The sequence below is a fragment of the Leptopilina heterotoma genome, unplaced genomic scaffold (genome assembly GCF_015476425.1).
Source record: "Leptopilina heterotoma isolate Lh14 unplaced genomic scaffold, ASM1547642v1 Lhet_112, whole genome shotgun sequence".
Classification (NCBI taxonomy): Eukaryota; Metazoa; Arthropoda; class Insecta; order Hymenoptera; family Figitidae; genus Leptopilina; species Leptopilina heterotoma.
Genome location: NW_025110831.1, coordinates 129,964 through 151,983, shown reverse-complemented (window position 1 = coordinate 151,983; position 22,020 = coordinate 129,964). Strand labels below are relative to the sequence as shown.

The window sequence follows — 22,020 nt, the reverse complement described above, 5'->3', positions numbered from 1 at the left end:
ATAGAGTTTATCTCCCGTTTGTATATTCAAATAAATTAAGCATTGTGTATCTTAATTAATTTTCCAAAAAAGAATAACGTCCCGAAAGTTTATATTTTAATTAGAAAAAAATAAGTTTAAAAAAATACAAATTTTAGTGGATGAAAATATTAAAAAATAAATTTAAAATACGAAAAATCGTTTTATAATATACAGGGCGAAATCTAAAATCTCCATATAAAAATATTCAAACCCCATCGTATATATATACTTGGGCTCGATGAAAGTTATATTTTCCCCGCAAAGGAAAATTTACCTCCGCATGCAAAAATATGTAAGCTCGGCCGAGCGAAAAATTATTCATTTTCTAAGCCAAGTACCTCTTTTGAATAAGCGCGATTAACAAATAATTTTGTTCTCTACCCGGCTTTTTATTTATTTCACAAATATAATTATATTTTCCACATCCGAAAATAAAGAACAAACACTGAAATAGAAAAAATATTAAATTAATTTTCCAAAAAATATTTCTATTAAAAAAAAGTATTTTTTAAATATTTTTCAATATTTTTTAATTAATAAAAAAAATTGTTCACTGCATAAGAATTAACATTAAATTTTCAGTTGCGCCCCAGTTCCGTACGAGAGAAAAAAATGTATAACACATTTTCCAACGGAATTAAAAGCATCAAAATCTATATTTGCTTTTAGTGTTTAAAGAAAATATTAATTTTTGTTTTATAAAATTTAAGTATTTAACAATATCTCTTTACTCTTCCACTCACTTGAAAAAATGAAATCACAAAATTTTATCTCTGCTATGAAAATTTTTAGTTCTTTTACTGCTAAATAATAAAATAAATTTTAATTTCTCCATTGCAGGAAAAAAAAACAAAATTACTTAGTTTTTTATTTACAGTTCGAATCAATAAAGCAATGAATGTAATGGAAAGTAGACTGGATGTGGAAAAAAGTCTAACAATATGAGATCAATACGAGCCTTTTTACGAGAGCGTTGGACCAAAAAGGATGTGAAAAAACAAAAAAAAAAGAAAATTTCCACGTAAAACGGTTCGGCGAATGATAACCAACTATAGTATTATTACTGCTTCGGGGATAACATTAACTATATGGGCAAATAAAATTAAGGGATGGGGGTGAATTTTTTTTTCTTTTTTTTTTATTAAAAAAAAGTTAATAGGAGTCACTTGCACAATTTGCGAGTAGAAATACCAAATTGGCAAAGACGCCAAGGCGTCGTACTGATTATTGGCAAAATTCATACCGCCAGGTGATTAAGGCTCTTGTTCTCATTAGCATAACGGTCTTTTGTTACAGCATCCATAATAAAATCTTTGAAAAAAAAGAAGTAAAAAAAAAATAACGACCACATTTTATAAAGAATAGACTTCGTTCGCGATAAAAAAAAAAATTGTCAATTTGGATTTCTTTTCGATATTATAAAAGTATATCCTTAAACTTTTTGCAACTTGAAAGTTCGAAATTGAAATCTGATATTTCATTATAGAAATACAAGAGGGAAATTTCTAACTATAACCCGAAATTTAAATCCGAAAGTACAAATAACGTACTTTGTGAAATTATTTCACGAAATTATATCCATTTAATCAAAAACAGTGAAATTGCCTTTGTTAAATTCTAACCTCTCGAGAATTTACACGAGAACAATTTGCTGAGTTCAGATTTCAACCCGTGCATAAAATAATAATAATAATAATAATAATAATAATAATAAGCTTCATAATTATATGTTTTATAATTTTCTTCACATTCTCTGAAGAATGATAAGTGTCAAAAGATATGAGTTTGGTAAAAAAAATGTTTCATTAAAAATATAATGGGGGTAAAAAGATGACTTACCTTGTTGGTATGGAACGGCCGGCATCGCTGCGAACTGCGACGAGGAATTAGCTTCCTCTCAATGGCAGAGGGCGGAAGCAGTGATTGAATGATGACCCTCGGGAACCTCATCAACGTCGTCGTCGAGACAGTCTCGACGCGGCGCTAACCTGGCGGTCATCTCCACGCCGTAAATCTCCTTTTGTTCATCGTCTATTGACCAAAAATTGCACTGCAAACAGAAAAAAAGGGTAATTACATTTTTAAAAAAATAATCGATGGTAAGTAATTCAACATTTATTGTAACTTTAGTGCATTTTAATATTTCCTATCAAACATATTTTTTATATCCTTTTTCATTTATCGATTATCGATTTATCGTATTTCACTGTTATTTATCTTAAATTTACTTTTTACAAGACAATTTCTCACTTGTAGCTTTTATTCTTCTTCACTTTTATTCTTCTTCACATAAGATAAAATCAATTTTCAACATTAGAACTTCTTGAAACTCAAATTTTGAAAAAAAATTCAGAGGTCCTATGTCATTGGTCATTTAAAAAAGTGTACAAAATTTATAAATTAATCTTATTGTCAAGTAACAAAACGATCAAGATAAATAAATAACAAGTCATTTATTTAAACACGACAAATTTTTGTCTATTTCTCTATAGTATGTAAAAAGTTTCTCCTTCGTTTTTACATTCAAATTTTAGCATTTGGTATCTTAATTATTTGTTCAAAAAGAATAACGTTCCGGATGTTTTTATTTTATATTTAATTAAAAAAAAAAAAGTTCAAAAAAATAAAAATATGTTCAAAAAAAATTTTTAATTCTCGTCAAAATTTCAATTATCTGTAGAAATTATTAAATTCTTTTCCAAAATTCAATTATTTGCAAAAATATTAATAAAATTCTTGGCAAAATTTCAATTATTTTCAAAAAATTTCCTCAATTCAATGATTTTTTAAAACCTACTATTTTAATCAAATTTTCCAAAATAATTAAATTATTTATAAATAATTTAATAAAATTCTACGCAAACCTTTAATTATTTTCATAAAATAATAAAAATTTTACAGAAGTTCAATTATTTACAATTTCTTTTATAAATTTCTTAGCAATAATTCAATTATTTCCATAAATAATAAAATTTTTACAGAAATTCAATTATTTTCATAAATAATAAAATTTTTACAGAAATTCAATTATTTTCGTTGAAAATAAAATTCTTTTTAGGAATTCAATTATTTTCAATAATTAATAAAACTCATTGCAGAATGTTAATTATTTTTAATTACAGTTTTAATCGAATTCCTGGAAAAATGTAATTATTCTTAAAAATTTTATTAACATTCATCAAAAGAATTTAATTATTTGAAAATTTGTTAATAAACTTCATTTTGAGAATTCAATTTTAAGAAACATGCAATTATTCAATAAATTGTTTCTTCTGTATTTAAATAATTGAATTCTAGTAGAATTTTCTAATAAAAATTGATTTAAAAATGGATTTTAGTTAAAATTTTAGATAATAATTGAATATTAAAAGCAATCTAGCATTAATTTTTAGAAATAAATTAATATTGCAATTATTTTTTTTAAATGTGATAGAATTTTTTTTATATTATTTGAAGTTTTTATTTTCTAATGTATATTTAATTGAAGAATTTATGAATAATTTTAATTTGTAAAATTAAATATTGTAAATAAATGGATTTTGAAAATTGTCGAAGAACTATTTCGAAAATTAATTGATTTAAAGAAAAAGTTTAGTGAAAAATTCTTAAAAATAATAATTGAATTGAAGTGATGAAAATAGTTTTGAAAAAGTAATATATTCTTATAAAATAAAATAATGATTTTATCGATTTGCTACTCGGGAGTTTTCGGGGTCGCTGATTACAAATTTGTAAGTCAGATTTTAAAAATTCAAAATGGCGGACACAATATGGCGGAAGAACTTTAAAAAATTGATTGATTTTGCTCGAAACATGTTACTTGATTTTAAGTAAAACGCCTAAAATTTGTCATAGAAGTCAAATGTAAAATTCAATTACACAATAATATAAAGTTGAAAAATATTATTTCGCGAATTTAAATTCTTTGAAATTGAAAAGCATTAAAATTTAGTAGAATTCATGTAGAAATTCTATAGGATCAATCTAGTGAAATTCTGTAGAATATTCACTAGAATTCATATAGAATTATTCTATAGAATGATTCTAGTGAAATTCTATAGAACTTTTACAGCTGAAATAGTCAAAAATTCGAAAATTAAATTTTTGATGAGGTTATAATTTTTATCTTTTAACTCGTATCATATTTTTGCAAATCCATGCGATAGGTTCTTTAAATCTATAAAATAAGTTTAAAAAACAATTTACGTTATAAAATATTGAAAATTGTAACAGAAGATTAATTTTGAAGGTTGAAATCTCTTAAAAACTTTAATTTTCAAATTTTTGACCAAATATGTTTTTTCAATATGTTTTTATGTGAAAAATGGTGCAAGAAAAAAAATATAACCTTCTTTGATAATTAAAATTTAAAAGGGTCAAAGTTGGGGGTGGTGTGCCTCCCCTTAAAACCCCCAAAAAAATTAGAAATTCTGATTAAAAGCTCCTTAATACTTGCACTTGTAAAAACTTAAATAGAAACATAAACTCTGCAATCCTAATCATCAATTCACTTTGAACCGGTTCTTTCAAACCCCCAACCCTAAAAAAATAAAACCAAAATAGAATTTTTTATTCTTCCTCATTTCAAATTCGCATCCATTAAATTAAACATTCCAATAGCATCAGCAAATAAATTGCGCTGATCGAATATATTTTCACTTTCCCTTCTTCTTCTTCTTCTTCTTCTTCTTCTTTTTTCTGACCTCAAACTAAATGCATAATCCATAAGTAGGTACACACACTAATCCGATTGAAAATTTAATTTAAAAAAAATCTAATTACTTAACGTTTGTCCGGGACTCAAGTTTTTTTTTTAATATATACAAATGAAAGCCGACTAGAATGTCGGATTAACATTACATCCAAAAGAGAAAATTCAGTAGTGTCGAGAGCTTAAGAATGAGAATGAGATGACCTTTTACGCGTTTTTGAGTTTCTTAATGAAGAGAGTGCTGAAGAGAAATAGAGAGAAAAAAAAAGAGAGAGAGAGAGAGGAAGTTTGTTAAGAGCTTCGGAGAAGCAGAAAGGCAAAAAGGAATTGAATAAAATATATAGGAAGTAGTACAGACTATGTACTGGAAAGTGTTCTTCTACATCGAATAACGCTCTTAATCCCATGCATATTTCATTACACGATAGCCTTGTGATTCTGTACCAATTCAAAACTCTCCAACCTCCCCTTTCACCCGCTATCATCTTCACCATCCGTTTATAACTATACTCTTAACTTCTCTCTATCTTTCTCTTTCTCTCCTGCTTCGTGTCACAATCTCTCAGCGAATGGTTGCTAATTCTCCATAAACTGGTGAACACGATGGGTTATTACTTGGGGCACGTTTCTCGCATCGGGGCTTTCGTTAATAAGGCGTATTCCACTAAAGAGAGATTTCTCTCTCTCTCTCTCTCTCGCTCTCTAAAGAGAGGATCACACGTGTACTCCAAAGATCTCCAAAGACACTTTGTGAAATGTCTCCAAATACTCGACTTCCAGAGCTGAGTCATTTGTCAGAAAATGGAAGCTCTAACATATAGTGTATGTATATACATATATGCGGAGTGTAAATTTACGTACCATGTACTGTAAAGCAAGATTTTCTCATGCATAAAATTAAATAAAACATTTAAAAAATTAAAGAATCCACAATCAAACATAGCTGAAAAAGTTCTATAGAATTTTACTAGAATCATTCTATATGAATACTAGTGAATATTCTATAGAATTTTACTAGAATCATTCTATATGAATACTAGTGAATATTCTATAGAATTTTACTAGAATCATTCTATATGAATACTAGTGAATATTCTATAGAATTTTACTAGAATCATTCTATATGAATACTAGTGAATATTCTATAGAATTTTACTAGAATCATTCTATATGAATACTAGTGAATATTCTATAGAATTTGACTATAGAACGATTCTATATAGAGTTTCTACATGAATTCTACTAAATTTTAATGATTTTTAATTAGAAAGAATATCAATTTTTTGAAATAATTTTCTTAACATCACAGAGAAAACTGGATATTGTTTCAACACTGAAATCAGTGTTAAAAGTATCCGCAACAAATTTTAGCTCGGAAGTGTTATTTCAACACCAAAAGTAGGGTAAATTACCCTCAATAAGATTATCCAACCAAAAAATTACCCGAAATAAAAACAACACTCAGTTTTCTGTGTGATTATACAGTAAGTTCTTTTTTAATGTAGCCACCTGCCTTTAACAACATATATACTAGGTGGATACATCAAAAAAGAACTTACTATATTATTGTATGGTTACTACAGGGTTCGAACTAGGTCCGCAAATTTGCTTAAAATCCGTAAAATTCAATTTTTTTTTTAAAAAAAAAGGTCCGTAAAATCCGTAATTTGATTAAGAAAAGGACGAAAAGTTCGTAAATTGTACGATATAATTTGGAGAACTTTAAAGAAATTACAAATGATTGCAAAAATTTAATTATTTTCAAAAGTAATAAAATTCTTTGCAGAAATTGAATTATGTTCAAAAATTTGTAGAAATTCTCGTCAAAATTTCAATTATCTTTATAAATTATTAAAATTCTTATCCCAGGGCTCATATTCAAATATTATCTAAAATTTTAACTGAAATTCAATTTTAAATCAATTTTTATTGGAAAATTCCACTACAAATTAAATTATTTTCAAATCCAATAATTGAATGTTTCGTAAAATTCCATTCCCACAAAGAATTTTATCAACAAATTTTTAAACAATTGAATTCTTTCGACGAATTTTAATAAAATTTTTAAGAATATAATTACATGTTTCGAGAAATCCGATTAAAATTGTATCAAGAATAATTGAAATCTTGCGATCAGTTTCATTATTTATGAAAATAATTAAATCCCTAAGAAGAATTTTAATATTATTTAAAGAATATTTAATTTTTGCGAAAAATATTATTACTCTTGAAATTAATTGAATTTCTGCAATAATTTGTGACTTTTCCAAAATTAAATATATTTTTCGTGTTTTTAACTAAAATTCTTCCATAAATGCATTATTTTTAATAATTTTTTTGAAAAAGTTCTTTGAGAATTTCCAAATTCATTTGTATATAATTTAATTTTCCAAAATTTCAATTATTCGTAAATTCTTTAATTAAATATATATTAGAAAATAAAAACTTGTAATAATTTTAAAAAAAAATCGGCAAATAAATGTTCTCAAAAAATTTATTCCAGAGTTAAAAATATGAAAAATATTCAGATTCTCAAAAATTTTAATTTAAAACCTTTTCAAAATTCACGCTTTAATGCTTTTAATATTCAATTGTAATCGAAAATTTTAACTGAAATCCATTCTATTAAAAATCATTAAATTGAGGAAAATTTTTTGAAAATAATTGAAATTTTGCTAAAAATTTTATTACAATTTTTGAAAATAATTGAATTTTGGAGAAGAATTTAATTACTTCTAAAAATAATTGAAACTTTGACGAGAATTTCAAAAAAAATTTTGAACATAATTGAATTTCTTTGAAGAATTTTATTACTTTTGAAAATAATTGAATTTCTGCAATCATTTGTAATTTCTCTAAAATTATCCAAATGATATCGTACAATTTACGAATTTTTCATCCTTTCTGAATCAAATTACGGAACTTTACGGACCTTTTTTCAAAAAACGGACTTTTACGGACATCAAGCAAAGTTACGAACTTTTACGGGATTTACGGACCTACCTTGAGCCTTATTATTTATTTTAAAAAAATAAATTGAATATAATAAAATTCTTGGTAAAATTTCAATTACTTTGGAAAAAATGTTTCTATTCAATTATTTTTAATATCCCATAATATTAATAAAATTTTCCAAAAGAATTCAATTGTTTGAAAAAAATTGTAATATACATAATTCTACGCAACAATTTAATTATTTTTATAAAATAATAAAAATTTCACCGAAATTCAATTATTTACAAATTTTCCATAAATTTCTTTGCAATATAATTCAATTATTTTTATAAATAATAAAATTTTTACAGGAATTCAATTATTTTTCTAAATAATAAAATTCTTTTAAGGAATTTAATTATTTTCATGAATAGTAAAACTAATCGCCGAATTTCAATTGTTTTTAATAAAATTTTATTCGAATTCCTCGATAATGTAATTATTATTCAAAATTTTATTAAAATTCGTCAAACGAATTCAATTTTAAGAAACATTCAAATATTCAATAAATTAGTTTTTTGTATTTAAATAATTGAATTCTAGTAGAATTTTCTCATAAAAATTGATTTTAAAATTAATTTCAGTTAAAAACAAATGAATTTGGAAATTCTCAAAAAATATTTTCAAAAATTATTAAAAATAGTGGATTTATAGTAAAATGTTAATTAAATTAATTTTTTTTCAATAAAACTTTTTCCTTTATTTTCTAAAAATTCAAAAAAATTTCAGTTTTATTTTCAATTAAATTTTCTAATTGACAAACATAATTTATAAATACATTTTTTTCCTTTATTTTTAAAAAAAACTTTGAATTTTATAAATATTTTTGATTTGTCAAGCAATATTTTTTAAAGAAAAAACAAAACAAAAGCATACACAAAAACTAACTTCAAACTGCGGACAGAATGAATGAAAGATTCCGAAGATTAATATAGTTAATTGTATTAAATAGTTTAAAAGAAGTAATTAATAAACCTGTAATGAAGAAACCCTTAATACAGAAAATGAATAGAAGAAAACAATGAAATTATATAGAACTTTTTCAGTTGGGCAACCAATTAAAAATATAAAAATGAATCAAATTTATTTGAAAAATGCCACTCGGGGTTTTCGGGATCACTGATTACGAATTTGAAGTCAGATTTCAAAAATTCAAAATGGCGGACACAATATGGCGGAAAAAGTTAAAAAAATGGTTGATTTTGCTTGAAACATTAAGTTACATGGTGGTTTTTAACGTTGCTTTATGGTTAAACTAATATGTCGATCATTTAATACTCTCATTCTTATTGTGATGTTCAATTAGAGTAGTTGATTTGCATTTTACGTTTCCTATCATTTAAAATATTTTAATTAACCTTAATCTATCAATAAAATGATTTTAATACACTAAATTAATTAATAATAACAATTAGTGCTAATTAGTCACCAATAATCCCGAATTCAGTAATTAATTAATTATGGATTTAAAATTCTTTTAAAAATTTTTTCCAATAGAAAAAGATTACAAGGATAGAAAAGCTCACCTTTCCTTTTGTCCTTTGAAAGGTAATCAGACCTCACAAGCAGGTTGTTCTATCCTGCACATTTTTTCCAAGATGGACGTGTTTCTTTTTTTGCCCTTCGCAAAATTTTCCTCTTTCGTCACCTCGGCCTGATTATTTCACAAAATTTAATGACCGAAACTTTTTGCAATGAACTTTTTGAATAATTGAAAACTGGAATAAAATGCAAATAATTGTGCCAATTTGACGCGTTTCTTTCGACAACACCGAATATCTCGAACATTCGATAACATTATTTCCTTGCAACGTGCGTCAATTCCGGTGAACATTATATTTATTGTCGATATTTATTACGTCATCACCATCAACTCATAATTGTAGAAATTTTTCTTCAAGTTAAATTTTTTAAAATCCGAGTGCAAAAAAAAAAAACTTGACTTTATGAGAACAAGAAAAAAAGACTCCCGAGACGATCTCGGAAATTTACTTTTTTTTTATCTACAATTCCTGGAATCAAGTTCCTGTCGTCTCTCTTTATATTCTCGTTAGATTTCTCACTTCTTGCTCTAGCGGAAGCTCTTGCTCTCTAATCCTCCCGGAAACACTTCCTCCAGAACCATCGGCGAGGGGGGGGGGAAATTCTATTTCCTAGATCCAGGAGGAGTACCACCACGAATTTCGGAATTATAATTTTGTTTCACGATTCATGCTTCTCAAGATCAATTGCAAGATATTCTTAATTTTTCTCGTGTAAATCCAAAGGATTTTTCCAATATTGAAAAGGAAAAATCGTTTCCTTAAATTTTTGAATTTATTTTGAATTTACTTTGAATCTTCAGGAAGATCTGTTTCTGTAAATTCAGAGATATTGGTTCCTGAAGACTTTTATGGGGTCCCTGGAAGTTTCTTTTGTGATAAAATTTTCTTCAGTTGTCCACAGAATTTTTTTCCTTCTTGTCAAAATAGTTTTTTAAACTTCAAAGCAATCTCTGGATCAGATCACTGAATTACTTTTTGATTCACTAATTTTAAGTTCCTAAGAGAAAAATTTTTAGAGAAGAATTCGTAATTTTAGAGAAATCCGTAAATTTCTGATCCTTCAGGATGCTCTTCTTCTTGTCCTTCGTAATGGTCGTCGTATCCTTGACACGACCTTGTGCATACTTGAAAAGTTACCTGAGCATCCTTTTCCGAAAATCCTCTTTTTCAACTACAAGTTTTCTTTTCTTAAACAATCTCTTTCTTACAATATCTCCTATCTCAAGGATCTTTCATTGTCAAGATTCTATTGAAGATAATTCTCACAAGTTCCGATTATACTCAACTGGATATTAATGGAAAATTCATAAAAATTAATAAAAAAAAAATCATAAAAAATTATAAAAAAATATAAAAATCATAAAAAATTACAAAAAATTATAAAAAATCATAAAAAATTAAAATTACAAAAATTTTTATAGAATTACAACAAAATTATAAAGATTTACCAAAGAATTGCAAATTCGAAAAAGTAGATAATGATCACAAAAAAAATTATATAAAAGTTACCGACTTTGGTAAATTAAAAACAAAATGGATTTTACTTTCAAAGAAGATGGACTCTCTTCAAAATTAAATTAATTTCAACCCGAGGAAGATGAAACATCGTTAAATAAATTTACTTCAAAATTGAAAAAAATTACCCTTTGTTATAATAATAACATAAAGGAATCTTTCCTACAAAAGATGGATCTTAAAATTAATTTAATTTTCAGAAATATTGACCTTTCGCTAAACTAAAATTTTAATTAAAAAAATTTTTGACGAAGGAAAAAGAAATGGTAAATGCAACCATTTTGTTTTTCGCTAATTTTAAGTTTTACCCCAACACTAATTTATCAAACCAGAAAAAATCCCCCCTATGATTCTAATTATCAAGAGTTATTATTTTCAAAAACTAACATTTTGTCATATACTAAAATTTATCCAAATCTTTTTGCCATAAAAAAAACAAATATTTACAAATACCATTTTTGTTTCACCAACAGAAAAAACTAAAACAAAATAAATTTTCCATTTTTAAAAAAAAGAAGTTAAACTAATATTTATTTTACAAAAAAAAAAACATCTAGAAAAATTTATTTCTCCGTTGTCGCACACTTTTCTTTTATGTACACTCACCACACTGGACACAATCAACAGTTTAGCACAGCACACGACACATGGGATTTTTTTTGGTTATATATTCCTGGCTTTTTTTTTTCTTTAAAAAAAAAGCCTGATGTTTTTTTATAAATAAAAATTTTTTTTTAAAATAATTTTTACAAACTTCTTTCTTTTGGTGAAATTTAATGGTGTAGGTGAAAAAAAATTTTTTTTTTCTTTAATTATTATCCCCTGGTTTTTTTTAATTGTTAGGGGGGGAATTAAGGGGTGAAGGGGGGCAAGGGTTGTCACTCGCGAAGGGGGAACGAAATAAGCGAGGCAGTGCGAGAGGATATAGTGCTTTCGGCACAATGTCGCGCGCTCCACTGAGGCCATGGGCATGCGTCCATTGGTCCATTTCCTTGGCCTGCACCCTCCGCCTCGCGCACCTTCATCCTGGTTTCATGCACAACCAGTAGCACACACCATGCTCCTGATGATGCTGCCTGCTCTATCAAGTATATAGTGGATAGGCGCGCACACGCCGCTACCCCCTAATGCAACAGATGCATACTATCTACATATATATTCTCGAGCTTACAATCCATATGTATATACCTCTGTTTCTATGTATTCCAACTGTTTTCTCTTCTTTTCTTGTTTCTTTTTAATAATTTTCAATTCATTTTAATTATTTTAAATTATATTTCTAATTAGTTATTTTAAATTCTATTTCTAATTAATTATTATAAATTAAATGTATTAATTATTTAAAGTTAAATGTATTATTTATTTATAGTTAAATGTATTATTTATTTATAGTTAAATTTATTATTTATTTAAAGTTAAATTTGTTTTAAATTACATTTATTTTGATTTCAATTTATAGTTATTTATCTTTAATTACATTTACAATTAATTTTAAATTTCATTTTTTATTTATTTCACATTAAATTTATAATTATCTGTAAACATTTAGTTCATCATTTGATGACTGTTTTTACTCCTTACTTGCATGGTTTTGAAATACAAAGAAGATTAACTTAGAAGCCATGCTTTCAAATCAGTAGGAATACAATTTAATTAAACTGTATTATTTCGCAAATTGACAATAAGGTTAATTGATAAATTTTTTTTAACTTTTCGGAATAAATTTATGATTATCTATCTGTAAACATTTAGTTCATCATTTGATGACTGTTTTTACCCCTTATTTCCATGGTTTGTAATTATAAAAAAATTAACTTAGAAGGCATGCTTTCAAACCAATAGGAATACAATTTCATTAAACTGTATTATTTCATAAATTGACAATAAGGTTCATTGATAAATTTTTTTTTTAACTTTTTGTAATAAATTTATAATTATCTATCTCTAAATATTTAGTTCATCATTTGATGACTGTTTCTACCCCTTACTTGCATGGTTTGGAATTATAAAAAAGATTAACTTAGAAGCCATGCTTTCAAACCAGTAGGAATACAATTTCATTAAACTGTATTATTTCGCAAATTGACAATAAGGTTAATTGATAAATTTTTTTTAACTTTTCGGAATAAATTTATAATTATCTATCTGTAAATATTTAGTTCATCATTTGATGACTGTTCTTACCCCTTATTTCCATGGTTTGTAATTATAAAAAAAAATTAACTTAGAAGCCATGCTTTCAAACCAGTAGGAATACAATTTCATTAAACTGTATTATTTCATAAATTGACAATAAGGTTAATTGATAAATTTTTTTTTGTAACTTTCTTGAATAAATATTTGAGAGAATTTCTGAGAACTTCATTGTTTTCTTTTCTTCATTTCCTGCATTAAAGGTTTCTTCCTTACAGGTTTATTAATTATTTAATATAATTATTCAATTAATTAAATTAAAATTCTTACCCTAAAAACAAATTAGATTTATTTAATTTCATTACTTTATAACTTTAAAACTAGTTATTCCTTCCAGCGTGGACTCATAAAATTAATTATATTAATCTCCGTATTTTTTCATTCATTCTGTTCGCAATTTGAAATTAGTTTCTGTGTATGCTTTTTTTTCTTTAAAAAATATTATTTGACAAATAAATGCAGGTTATTTGTTTACGATTTATAATAAACAAAATATTACAAATTAGAAATTTTTTAAAAATTTATGATTAACAAATAAAAAATATACCCATTTGAAGAAGTTATATTCCAATTCATATTTTATTTTTATAAAAAATAGTTTGAATTAAAAAATTGTTGCTAGTTTTTATTAATATAATATGTCAGCTCTAGCAAAAGAAATTTCTTTAGTTAAAAAAAAAATTTTATTTCTAAATGTAATGTATTTAAATTTTTTAAAAAAATTTGTAGCTTTGATAAAAATTGAAATGGGGAAAGTAAATCAGTGGTTTGTGTCAACAGAGAACAGTAGTTAATGTCCGCATGTAGTCAGACGCTAAGGAAATAAAAGCAGTGTATATTCATCGAACATGATTAACACATTGTTTTCCAATTTCCTCCCTTGATTTATGACCTCGTAATGTAGGTTAAGGGTCAAGGGGTCAACGAAGCCTAACAATTAAGTAATAATTTAAGGGGTTTCCAAAAAAATATGAAATTTTTAATACAGAATGTAATAAAATGTGATAAATAATTATAGAAAATTATTCTTCTAAAAAAGGAAACTATTATTGACAGTGCACTTTTTTTACTGTTGTACTTAATATTTAATGCATATGAGCATTAATCTACCTTCTACTTTAGAGATAAAAACGATTTGGGTTAACGAAAGTTTTATATTTGACTCTATGCATTTGTTTTTTAATTCAAAAGGTCGTATTTCTTATTTTAGTTTTAAGTTGTTAAATATCAAGGTATTAAAAAAACGCTGTCTTGGTTAGAAAGACTCTTTAATCTCACATTAAGAGATAAAAAAAATGTTTAAATAATAATCAGAGGACATTAGGGAAACTTTTTAATTATTCGCGCGTAAAAATTTTTAATTCAAATTTTTAATTATAAAAATAAAAACAAACTCTAATACAAAACATTCAATGTTTTCAAATTTTGGACAAAGATTTCTTTTTAAATAACTTAAATCTTGAACAACTATCATAAGATAAATAAATTATTTAATGAATAATTTTATTCAAATATCTCAAAATTAATTTAATTTTAAATGAGTTTACAATTTTCATAAATAAACGAACTTCAATGTTGAATTAATTTAATTAGAAATTTTAATGAACTTAATATGGTTAATAATTAATATTTAAATCCCCAATATGTTTTAAATTAAGACAATGAGGATGATGAAAAATTTCCCTAACGATATATTCAAATGGGGTAAAAAAAACTGAGGAGTCACTATAAGTTATTACTCGAACGGCGTTAATGAATTAAATAACTCCAAGTCTCTTTCCTCAAACTACAATTCGGGTTCATTGAGGGTTTACTATCAGTCAATCGCGACATTCGGCATAATGAAGTTCGTAGTCGTATACACTATCAGTTGTATATTCTTGAGTCAAAGTTTTGAAATATTTACAAAAAATCATTACTACGATGGACTGATAAAGTATCTAAAAGAAGAATCAAAATTGCATCAAGTTGTGTTCGTATTAGACAAACAATACAATAAAAATGATGATCCACTAATGAATTCTCTTATCACAGCAGTTAGTTCACATTTTCCATCTTTGCTTATCAAATACAATGCAGCACGTTCGAAACTTTCAAAATTACAAATTAAGTTAATTAATCGTCCTAGAAGTACAACATTATTCGTTTTAAAGTTCAAGAATGATGACCTAATAGAGCAACTGAATAGATTTTTGATTAAAAACAATAAACTACTAGACGGATCATCAAAGCCAAGATGTTTAATTTTGAACCCAATTTTCAAACAATTTTCCAAACGTGTTAACATCAACAGAACACTGGATTACTTTTGGCAAAATCAGTATTTGGACATTACTTTCTTGACCTACAATCAACAACCGCAAGTAATGCTTAAACCAAGTATCAATCAATTACCCATTCTAAGTCAATTGAATCCTTTCACTGGGAATTACTCAACCGAGATGGTATCATCCAAAAGTCAATGGTTTCCAAATAAGCTACTCAATTTACACGGATACAAATTGAATTTCTCCTGTCAACCCGCCAACGATTCATCTGAAGAAGAATACCAAAAGGCAATAAAATTCGTTAAAATTTTGTCACAAAAAATGAATTTTGAACCACAAGTAACGTTGTTCCTAATAAGGAAAGGTAAAATAAGTTTTGGAAAAAATAAAAGTGAAATAGTAAGACTGGACAAGGAGAATAAGGACAAAAGTAAGGGGATAAATTCCGAACTTTGGTTGAATGTCAAATCATTCTATGACGAGGATATTATCAGAGCTAATAATATACTAATTCTAAATCTCGACAGTGCTAAAGCTGTTATTCCAAGAACGATAAAACATACCGAGGAGTTTAAACTATCACCAGAATTTTGGCACATGATCGTAGGAACAATTGGTCTAATCACTCTAATACGTCTTACAGCATTTTTACTAAATTTCAAAAAAACCAAATGGCAAACTCTGAACATCAGTCAAATTATACTAGGAATGTCCACCAATCAAGAACCAAAGAAAATCCCCGAGAGAATTGCTTTCGGCTCATTGGTAATTGCCTGCATTGCTTATACAAGTTATTTTTATTCAGTAATTCTCGATATTAATTTTCATCCCATTCCCGAAATTTCCACCCTAACTGAACTTGTCAAATCGCCATTGATACCAAGAATGGAGCACGCTTTAAGACGTTCGACAACACATACAATTCGCGCAATTCAAGACTTGATGAAAACATCTATTCAAATTCCATACGGAGGACAGGAATATTGTCTAAAAGAATTGACAAACAATCAAAATGTAACATGTGTAATTAATAATGCCGCACATCATGTTAACACATACGAACTGAAAAATGGTGAAATTGATGTTAAAATATTACCAGACGCTATTAAATATTCAGCCACAACTTTCTCACACAGAACTATGTCGCCCTATATCGATCGCTACAATGAAATAATCCTTAAAGCTTCAGAATTTGGGTTACTTAAAGATTATTATGGAGCTGCTGAACGTTTACATAGCAACAGCTTTGAACCGGAAATAATAACAAAAGAAAAACTTCTACCTATCCTGTTTTTTGTGCTTACAATCGGATATACTTTTTCTATCATTGCTTTTCTTTTTGAAGTAATTATCGGTTGTAAATTTTGGCAAGAAAAGATTCTCAAACGATATAATTTTATTAAAAGATGTATTTTTGTTGTTGACCAGAATAATTTGTAGTGATATAATTTTAATTAGAAAATTTGTTCATGATGCCAGGATTACTTTCTATTAATGGGTAAGTGAAAATCGAAACGAAATTAAGATTAAAATTTCTAACTATACTTATAATAAATTTTTGTTTTAGCTAAAGGAATTAAAATGGAATCTACAGTTGATTGAAAATAATTTATGAAGAAGATAAAGCAATACGAGAGTTTGAGACTTATTGACCATTCCGATGACACTACTTTTAATTAAATTTGTTGTATTTACCTTTTTTAATAAAAATTTTACAACTAATGAAGTTAATTGTATTTTGTTTATTTATAAATTTACAAAATTTTTTTGGCACCTAGAAAAATCAGAAATGACAATTGCAAAATTTGTCTTATTACAGGCTTCGCATTCATCTACTAAAACCTACTATTTGGATACTTTTTTCAGATTTCAGCCACTAAAAGCTAATATTTATTTATTTTTTTTTTTTTGAGAATTTCCACTACTTTAAGTACGCTAATACTAGAAATCAAAAAACTATTCTCATAAATTAAAATCAAATTCTTTAAAACGATTTAATTATTTTCAAAAAATATTCGAAATTCAATTATTATAAAAAAATATTTCAAATTCAATTATTTTCAATATCTAGTATTTTCATAAAATATCGCAAAAGAATTCAATTATTTCAAATAAAATTTTCAGAATATTTATTAGATTTCGAAAAAATTAATTATTTAAAACAATGTTTATATAATTCTTACGAAGAATTTAATATTATTTTTAAAAATAACAAAAAATTTCACAAAAAAATTCAATTCTTTTTAAATTTTTTGGAAGAATTCAATTATTTAAAAAAAAGGTTCTTCAATTCTTCGAAAGAATTCAATTATTTACAAATATTTTAGAATTTTTTACAGGAATTCAATTATTTTTAAAAAATATTCAAAATTCAATTATTTTCAATATCAAGTATTTACATAAAATTTCGAAAAAAAATTAAATTATTTAAATAAAAATTTATAAAATTCATGCAAATTTTCAATTATTTTCATAGATAATAAAATTTTCATACAAATTCAATTAATTTAGAATAGAATTTTTAAAAATATTTTGAAAAAATCAATTATTTAACAAAATTTTTATACAATTCTTCACAATAATTCAATTACTTTCACTAATAATAACATTTTTGAAGTAAATTAAATTTTTTTCAATAATTCTTTGATAAAATTCTAAACAAGAATTTATTTTTAAATTAATTAATCGATAAATTCAATTATTATCGAAAATAAAGTTTTCCGCAAGAATTCAATTATTTAAAATACAATTTTCATAATATTTATTATATTTCGAAAAAAATTATTATTTAAAACAATGTTTTTCAAATTCTTATGAAGAATTCAATTATTTTGAAAAATCACAAAATTTTTCACAGAAATTCAATTCTTTTTAATCATTTTAATAAAATTTTTCGCAATTATTCAATTTTTATCGCAAATAATAAAATTCGTTTCAGGAATTTAATTATTTTTGGAAATTTTAATAAAATTTTTAGCAACTATTCAATTATTTTCATAAATAATAAAATTCATCGCAGGATTTCAATTATTTTCAATACAATTTTACAGGAATTGCTTAAAAAATGTAATTATTCTTAAAAATTTAATTTCAATTCCTCGAAAAAAGTCAATTATTTAAAAAAATGTTTTTTTAAATTTCTTTGGAAGAATTCAATTATTTACAACAATATTAGAATTTTTCACAGGAATTCAATTCTTTTTAATCATTTTAATAAAATTTTTCGCAATTATTCAATTTTTATCGCAAATAATAAAATTCGTTTCAGGAATTGAATTATTTTTGGAAATTTTAATAAAATTTTTAGCAACTATTCAATTATTTTCATAAATAATAAAATTCATCGCAGGATTTCAATTATTTTCAATACAATTTTACAGGAATTGCTCAAAAAATGTAATTATTCTTAAAAATTAAATTTCAATTCCTCGAAAAAAGTCAATTATTTAAAAAAATGTTTTTTTAAATTTCTTTGGAAGAATTCAATTATTTACAACAATATTAGAATTTTTCACAGGAATTCAATTATTTTCAAATATTTTAATAACATTTTTCGAAAGCAATCAATTATTTAAAATACAATAATTTTAATTAAATTTTTTGGAAAAAATTCAATTATTCTTTTAGATTTTAATAAAATTCTTCCCAAGAATTCAATTATTTACATAATAAATAATTCTTCGAAAGAATTCAATTATGTCGATGGATAACAAAATTATTCTCGAAAATTCAATTATTTTGAGGCATTTCAATAAAATTCTTTGCAAAATTCAATTATTTTCGTAAATAACATTTATTCATCATAAGAATTCAATTATTTTTAAAAGGAATACATTTTTTCTTGGAAATTCAATTATTTTAAAAAGTTCTAATAGAATCGTTCTCAAGAATTAAATTATTTTCATAAATAATAAAATGTTTTTTAGGAATTCAATTATTTTCAAAGAAATTTAATAAAATACCACACAGACATTTAATTATCATAGAAAATTTTAATAGAATTCTTTGTAGAATTTAAGTATTTTTAAAAACTTTCCGCAATTTAATAATTTTAAATATCTACTATCTTCATAAAATTTCCAAACAGAATTCAATTATTTAAAAAACTTTTTGTAAAAATCTTCGTAATAATTCAATTCTTTTCATGAATAATAAAAATTTCTCAGAAATTCAATTATTTAAATTAGAATTTGCATAAAATTAGTCGAAAGAAATCAATTATTTAAAATTTTTTATCAAATTCTTCGCAAGAATGTAATTATTTTTATAAATATTTAAATTCTTTCATGAATAATAAAATTCGTTGCAGGAATTCAATTTATTAACAGAATGAGAAAAAAGTAAATATTGTTCATGAAAGTTAGTAAAAAGTCAGGAAAATAAAATATAGAATGGAATTTTTGTCAGTTTTGTGAAGTGTCTAATTCGAGTTTTTTTGTTCGTCAAGTTTAATTTTTCGATAGCTACTTTTTTACAACTTTTTTTTAGTTTGAAAGCTACTTTTTTGAAATTAATTATCGAGTTCGAAGTCTATTATAGAGTTTTTATATTTTAAAATATAGTTAAACGTGACAAAATTTTGTACATTTGGGAATTAATTTCTATCGAATATAGTCGACAATAGCCTTTTTCATTTTCATTACTAAATTAGAAAGATAAAATCAACAGAAACTGTATTAAAGAATATTATTTTTACAAATTTTTTACTTCATCCTTTTAACAAATTTTATCAAATTCGAGATAAAGATAATAACCAACGTCAATAGTCATTATTGAATAGATAAAATCTTGTCAAATAATTTAATTAGAGTCAATAATGAGAAATTTACATCGCCTATTGGAAGACAAATTCGATCAGTCAGGCAGAACAGTTGTTCGCAAGGTTTGTGTTCAATGAATTTCAAGAAAATATTTCTTCTTCTCTGCTTAATTTGTAGTGAAAGTCTAGGACTTTCGACAAGCAATTACTATGATGAATTAATAAAATACCTAAAGGAAGAATCAAAATTACATCAGGTAGTGTTCATTCTCGACGATTCACATAACAGTACAAATTCAATGATTAGTTCTCTTATGGCAACAGTAAATTCGCATTTTCCATCGTTGAGCATCAGTTACAATGAAATGATTGAAGAAAGTAGTGGATCATACGAAAGGCTACTGGCAAGTCCAAGACATACTACACTATTCGTATTACAATTAATAAGTGAATCGACAATAAACGAATTCGATGAATTTTTAGAAAACAAAAATGATGTATTACTAGGATCATCAAAACCAAGATGTTTGGTTCTAAATACTTTAGCCCCGAATCAAGACTACATCAACGAAATTTTGCATTCTTTCTGGATAAATACGTACTTGGATATTACTTTATTGACATTTAATAATGAACCCCAAGGAAGGATCAAATCAAGTTTTGATGAATTACCCATTTTAAGTCACATAAATCTTTTTAGGAATCAAAACACCTCTTTGGTGGTATCACTTAAAAGTCAATGGTTTCCAAATAAATTGCTCGATCTCAATGGACACAAATTGAATTTCTCCTGTCATCCTGCTAATTTTACATCTGACAACGAATACGCGAGGGCAAATAAACTTTTAGACATTTTGTCAAAAGCAATGAATTTTGAACCTAAATTATTCGTCATGTTAAACCCTACCGATAGTAAAAGTTTGGAAGAATTTCGAACTAGAATGGCTGTAGTTAGTCCCGAAATCTGGTTGAATTTTGCTTCACGTAACAAAGGTTACGTATATAATACAAAGTTGCGAATAATAAACATTGTTACTGCTAAGGCTGTTATTCCAAAAAAGATGAAGTACAACAATGTCATTCACACTTCAGATAATACATTGTACGTTATATTTGGAACAATTTTCATGATTGCAACTATACGATTAGCAGTCTTTTTATTAAAATTCGAAAAAAGAACATGGCAAACATTAACCATCTATCAAATTCTATTGGGAATGCCAAATCTTCCAGAACCCGTGAATTTACGTGAAAGAATAGTTTTCGGTTCACTTCTAATCATATGCGTGACATTTACAAGTTTTTTCTATTCAATTATTCTTGACATCAGTTTTATTCCTGACGTTTCTGAAATTTCAACTCTAGAAGAACTTTTCAACTCATCATTACAACCAAAATTAGAATTCTCTTTGCCACAAACAATAAGTTTAAATTTAAATGTTGGAAATTTTAGTAAAAATTCCATTCATCTTCCAATGTATGGTGAGGAAGATTGCTTGAAAGAAATGATTGAATATAAAAATATAACCTGTTTACTTTATAATGCAGAACATTATGTTAGTACATACGAAGCTAAAAACGGAAAAATAAATGTCAAAATAATACCTGAAGCTATTGGACACTCGTTTATAAGTTTTTTGTCAAAAAACTCGTCACCCTTTATTGATCGCTACAATGAAATAATTCTAAAAGCTATAGAATTCGGATTACTTAAGGATTACTGTGATAGTGCTCAACTTTTAAAGGGTATAAATTTGAGTCTAGATATGCTGACAAAAGAAAAACTTTTTCCTTTACTATTTTCTATACTAATCATTGGATATTCTCTTTCTATCATTGCTTTTATTCTTGAAGTAATTATAGCAAAAATATTTGTATTTTACCAAAAACCCAAATTTCGATTTGTAAATTAGAAAGAGAAATGTTTTCTATACAACTTTTTTGGGGGAAAAATAACGTTTCTAAATGTTTAACTACTTGATATCCATAGATTTTGACCAAAACAATTTTTTTCTT

The 22,020-nt window shown here is 25.4% G+C and overlaps 1 protein-coding gene across 2 annotated transcripts in view; it reads right to left on the bottom strand.

Annotated features, from left to right (window-relative positions):
* The window catches only part of LOC122504799, a 124,016-nt gene that overhangs the window by 94,437 nt on the left and 7,559 nt on the right, over positions 1-22,020 (bottom strand). The window contains exons 1-3 of one of the 2 annotated variants that reach the window (XM_043616059.1): positions 11,392-11,509; positions 9,253-10,555; positions 1,861-2,071 (exon numbers count right to left, since the gene is read on the bottom strand). In XM_043616059.1, the coding sequence (XP_043471994.1) occupies positions 1,861-1,885 (25 nt within the window). In that variant the 5' untranslated portion in view covers positions 1,886-2,071; positions 9,253-10,555; positions 11,392-11,509. Of the gene's footprint in view, positions 1-1,860; positions 2,072-9,252; positions 10,556-11,391; positions 11,510-22,020 lie in introns of those variants that run through there. The other variant, XM_043616050.1, reaches the window with a different exon arrangement.